At 35.7% G+C, this 5,978-nt stretch overlaps 1 protein-coding gene across 1 annotated transcript; it reads left to right on the top strand.

The window, feature by feature from the left end:
- Positions 1–6: 6 nt before the first annotated feature.
- LOC141840499 (3-oxoacyl-[acyl-carrier-protein] reductase, chloroplastic-like) lies at positions 7–1,511 on the top strand (the record flags this gene model as incomplete). Its single annotated transcript, XM_074728499.1, has 3 exons — positions 7–235; positions 876–1,105; positions 1,233–1,511. Coding segments are annotated over 3 exons (738 nt in total), but the record flags the coding sequence as incomplete, so codon positions are not given.
- Positions 1,512–5,978: the final 4,467 nt, after the last annotated feature.

The following is a 5,978-nucleotide window of genomic DNA, read 5'->3' on the forward strand; positions in this document are numbered from 1 at the left end:
CTCTGTCTCAGCCTTGCCAGAGCCGGCTGTCGCGTTGTCGCGGCCGCGCGGCGGGCCGACCGCCTTAAGACCCTCTGCGAGGAGATCACCGCGTTCCGATCGGGAAACGGGGCTGTCGCCGCGGCGGTATTGCTGGACGTTAGCGCCGAGGAGGCGGTCGTCGCGGGCGCCGTGCGGAGGGCGTGGGACGCGTTCGGGCGGATCGATGGGTTGGTCAACAACGCCGGAATTCGAGGTATAAACTTTGAGTAACGGCGGGAACTTTTTTTTTTATTGTCAAAATATTTAAAAAAATCTAGAATATTCTGCTAAATTTATCTTTAACTGCTCTTTAAATCTATCCAAATTCATTATATCATCCATCTATCTAATAAAAAAAATTGACCACCCGACAGCTTAGAATTATCTGATAAAAAAAACATCTAATAATTTTGATGAAAAAACTTTCATTCTTAAACCAAAAAGTTTTAAGTATAGTTTTGATTAATAATATTATTAATTTTAGTTAAATTGGCACATAAGTTCATTTTTAAAAAAAGGTTAAAAGATTAATTTTTAAAGAATAATAAGATAAAACAAAGTCAGGATCATTTTATTTAAAAAATAAAATATAAACAAAAGATATGATAATTTTATTAAAACTATTAGAATACATCAAAATTCAATTAAAACTGTGTTATATAATCCAACAACAATTTTCACTAAAATTGATACATGGGGATTTTTAAAAAAAAATTATTTGAATAAATAAATATGTTCTAACATACTATTGAAATCCAAATATACTTTTAAAGCAATCAGACTACTTTTAAAATGATCTTGTTTCTTCTTCAATTCGTGCTGATCTAATTAATTAATATATAATTAATCTGCAGGAGGAGTGTATGCATCAGTAGATTGGTCAAAGGAGGAATGGGATGACGTCATCAGAACCAATCTGACTGGTACATGGTTAGTTTCCAAACACGTGTGCAGGCTCATGCGCGACGCCAAGATCAAAGGATCCGTCATCAACGTTTCATCCATTGTCGGACTCCCTCGCTCTCGCAGTCCAGGAGCGATCGCTTACGATGCTTCCAAGACAGCTGTTCATGCACTCACCCAGGTAATTTGTGCTTCGATCGATCAGCCATGACATTACATGTATAATTTAATTTAATTAATTCATGGAGATCGATGGATCGATCGAGTTGATTATATATATATATACCTTAAATAAGTAGTGCATGCAGGCAATGGCATTGGATGTGGGTGCTTATAATATTCGAGTGAACGCGATCGCGCCTGGACTGTTCAAATCGGAGATAACAGCTTCCTTGATGTCGAAGCCATGGCTGAGCGGCGTGATAGAGAAAATAGTCCCATTGAGAACGCTCGGCACGACAGATCCAGCAATAACGATGCTGGTGCAGTACCTGCTTCAGGATTCCTCCGACTACATCTCCGGCAATGTTTTCATCGTCGATGCGGGTACCACTCTCCCAGGGGTCCCCATCTTCTCCTCCCTCTGATCTGATCTGGTCATATAGATATATATATAAAGCACACACTTCTTTCTAGCTAGCTACTTCTCCTTAATTTTGAAAAAAAAATTATATATCTAATTAGCTAGCGAGCTAGTTAGCCAACCCCATGCATCATCCTCATTGATCCATCGATCGAGCAAGGGCTCTCTAGCTAGCTAGCCGGCTAGATATATCTAATTGTGTGGTAATTAATTTGATTCCTAGCTAGCTAGATAGTGCCATATATCTTATCTGTAATTAATTATATTGTCGCTAGCTGATTCTTAATGTGTGGCGTCACTTAGATCTGCAGCTAGCTGCAGTTTCGTCGTTGATCGTGATTCGTGAGCGCTCACCTTCTTTCTACTTTCAACCTTAAATTAATTGCTATTCAATTAGACGCTTAGCTAGCTAGCTAGTGACTTTTAAGTGGCGATTGATTGAATGATTTAGATATGACCAAAGTTAATTAATTATAGTGTAATAGAAGCATGACATGACCTTTTAGGGCCTGCATTAATTTGATGATAGATATATATCGTGAATGATTTATTAATTATCTCGATGAGATTAGGCTAGGCTAGGCTGGCTAGCTGTGAGGATATATATATACCAATCAAGAGATCAAGTAATTCATATATAGATTTGAGGATGCTCAGCGTAACTACTACTACTACTAATGTTGCTTGCGCTATATATATATATATATAGTTAACTTATAATCGAATCGTCGACAAGAGAGTCTAGTTCGACGATTCGATTAGACATTAATGCCAAGCTCAAGTAACTTGTAGGTCCATTCAATAGTACTGTCAATCTCTGCTTTGCTGACTAATTAACTTGTTGCGTAGACAAAATCCATCAAGTAATACTAATTTCTTCGTGCTGTAAGGATTAATACTATTATTGATATAGCCACTAGAAAATCCTCCTAATTACCTTGATCGAACTAGAAATGTTTTAATTGAGATAATATTATTGCTCGTGTAATCTTCAAACACGCACTTCAATTCGCACACATACTACACACCAGGGGCGGAGCCAGAGGGGGGCAGGTAGAGGCCACCGCCCCTCAGTTTTTTATTTTTTAAAAATAAATTACTAATATTTTAATATATTTATTTTAAAATTAATAATTAATTATTAAATATTTAAATCTGCTTCATTTTAAATATTTATTAAATGTGGCCCCCCACACACTAATACTTAATAAATTGCGTGTAGATTAAAGACCATGCATCTTCTTACCACGTGATACACATTACGTACATTTTATAGCCCTCGCGATCATGCGTACAGTTGAAGTGTATCAATCTCACTTAATTAATTATTTTAATTAAATAATGAAGATTAACCACATTACGTACTTAATACTTAATAAATTTTATAGCCTTCGCGATGCAGTACAGAAGTGTATCAATCTCACTTAATTAATTATTTTAATTAAATAATGAAGATTAACCACCTACGTCATGCAAATAGTTATGAATAGAAAGATATTATTAAGTCAATCTTACAATTTAAGATGGTTGCTGGAGTTAGTTATAGGAAATATATATACTGAATTTAAAATTATACAATCGAGATTCAGAATTATCTAGGTTAAGATGACCTTGACGTTGATGTCCGGACATCGATGACTGAGCAATGCAAATTCTTATGAGCAATGCAAATTCAGACTGTACGTCCAGTGGTAGGGATGGAATCAGAAACTTTATATTATGGGGACGGGGACGGGGACGGGGAAGGGGAAGAGTCGAAAGATGTGTATTTAGGGTTTAGAATTTAGGGTGTGTATTTATGTTAAGGGAGGGGGCGGTTGTGCATGTCATTACTCCCATTTTGTCCCTAATTTCTATACCTTTACATCTATTGTACTAAAAAAATTGAGAGGGGGCAACGCCCCTGGATTCGTCTCTATCTATTGGGATTGCCTCCTCTGAGCCCGACTACTCAATGGCTCTGAGTGTCAAATGTCACTCAAGTTTGAATGAGTCATCTAAGTGTTGAATGTTGAGTGCTTCCTGAGAGTGTCGCTCAAGTGTCAATCAAGATCGATTACGAATGTATGCAGGAATTGTCTGATTGTTGATTGCCGAGTCTGAGCGGGATTCTTTGCTATGTACTGTCGAGGTCTGTGTTTAACACAATTTCTTTAAAGTAGATTCATCTTCTCATACGATCTACCACCACTATGATATTCTCATTTTCAAACATCTTCCAAAGGTGGAGAAACCCCTTACAAGAAATACAGCAAAACAAGATATAAAGACAAATGAAATTGACAATGCCTTTACAATGAAAAACTTATTTTAAATGTTTTTTTATTGTTTGAAAATGTCTCTTGTTGGTTTGAAAATATAGTATCATTTTGTTTCAAAACCTCCAAGAATCAGCAATTTCAAATCTCCATGAAACTTTCTTTTTTAGGGTTGCTTTTGAGCTAATTTTCACTTGGCAATTGATTAATTATCATCATCAATCGATTGTCATGTTAGATCCGATCATTTAAATCTACAAAATGATCTTTTTACCTGACCAATTGATTGGTGAGCTATACTAATCGATTACTTGCTTCGAGTTAAACTACTAATCGATTTTGAAGTATTCTATTCAATGTTATAGTACCACCAATCGATTATCTAGCTATAGTAGTAAAGTACTGTAGCAATAAACACTAAATTCAGTTAATATAGTAAACTTATAAGTTACTATAGCAAATTCAATTTTCGGAGATTTAGGGTTTGTTGCGAACTATAGCTACTATAACAGAAATCCTAATTGCTATATTTTTTGAGGTTCAAGGTTTGTTGCAAACCATAGCTATTGTAACATAAATCCTAATTACTGTAGCAACCCATAAAAACTTTTTAAATCCTATTTTCTAGATTTAAAGTCCATCAATCGATCGATACATTGAATCAATTGACTAATATACTCATGTTTCAATCTTACCAATGCTGAATTATCATCTTATCTAGTATTTGATTTACCTCAACTTACTAGGATTTTTTTTGCTAGCTCAACATCTAATCAACCTTGACTTGCTGAGACTTCTTGTTACCTAGCATTCGGTCAACCTTGACCTGCTAAAACTTCACCGTTGTCTGAGATTTAATCAACCTTGATCTGTCGAGACTTACTTATTATCTATCATTTAGTTAACCTTGACCTGCTAGGACATCTATCATCACTAATTAGTGTCCAGTCCTCTATGATTCACTTGGACTTCGTTTCTCATGCCAAGTGTCTAATCCTTCATGACCCACTTAGATTTCACTTCTCATGCTAAGTGTCCGATCATCAATGACCTACTTGGACTTCCCTTCTCATGCGCAACTCCTTATTAGATTTTTGACCGTCAAGTATCAAGTGACTCACTTAGACTTCTCATCTTTGTGCTAACTTATATTGGTTTTCCGATCACCAGGTGTTCTGTCAAACATGACCCACTTGAACTTTTCTTGCCTCATACCAATGCCACACTGGACTTCCGACATTGTTGAGTATTCGGTGAATATTGACTTACTTGACGTCTCACTTTACTACCTACATATTGTTCAAATATTAAAACTCAACTTGAACTTTGTCAACTCAGTCAATCTTGACCTGAGGTCGATTGCACCAACACTCAAATGTTGTCACATAAGAGCTAACTACCGAATAGGGTCACTGACAAAAGAGAAGGAGAATGGGGAAACGAGGAGGATGAAGTTTTTGCTCAACATCTATCTCCTCAAGCAGAAAAAATTATTTCGGGTTGCAAAATATAGGTTGATCCGCTTTAATAAATTATGCTTCGACTGATTCAACATTAGATGCGTGCATATTACGTACGTTTGTACAGGAGTCACTTGAGTTCAGTGCAATATAAATCCTGAATTTGCACTCTTAAATATAAGAGAGAACATCTCCTTTTACACACACACACATATATAAAAAAGTGTTGTTTTTCATGTATTATGGTTTAAACAAGTTGAATTTAAATTCGTATACATAAAAATTAATATTAAAACAGATTTAACTTTGTTATTTTGAATAAAAAAATGACCTCGCTTTCATTTTATTATTATTTTGAATAAAAAAATGATCTCGCTTTCATTTTATTATATTTTAGAAGAGAGAAGAGAGGAGGTGAAGTGTATTTGTTCTAAAATTAAATGGAAAATGATTTAATTTGCCTGGAAAGCCGGCACTATTTATATATGTTGCATGCCATTGCGAGTAGTTTCGTTTGGTTTAGGATTAATTAAAAATGATATATAGATGCAAAATGGAAATAATGTTTACTTAAACGATAAATAGATCATAGATGCAAATTAATAACGGAGATGCGTCGCCATCAAAATCCTCGCTCGCTCGCTTTAATTTATAATAGGCTGCCAAGAACAAGCAGTCGCCCTAATTCCACTTGATCGATCACCCATTTAAAAGCTGCCTTTTTTTTCCCCTTTCAATCTCGACGACGATCAT

This window comes from Curcuma longa, chromosome 11 (assembly GCF_044706935.1).
Source record: "Curcuma longa cultivar G26 ecotype Majalengka, Jawa Barat chromosome 11, ITB_CL_G26_1.1, whole genome shotgun sequence".
Taxonomy (NCBI): Eukaryota; Viridiplantae; Streptophyta; class Magnoliopsida; order Zingiberales; family Zingiberaceae; genus Curcuma; species Curcuma longa.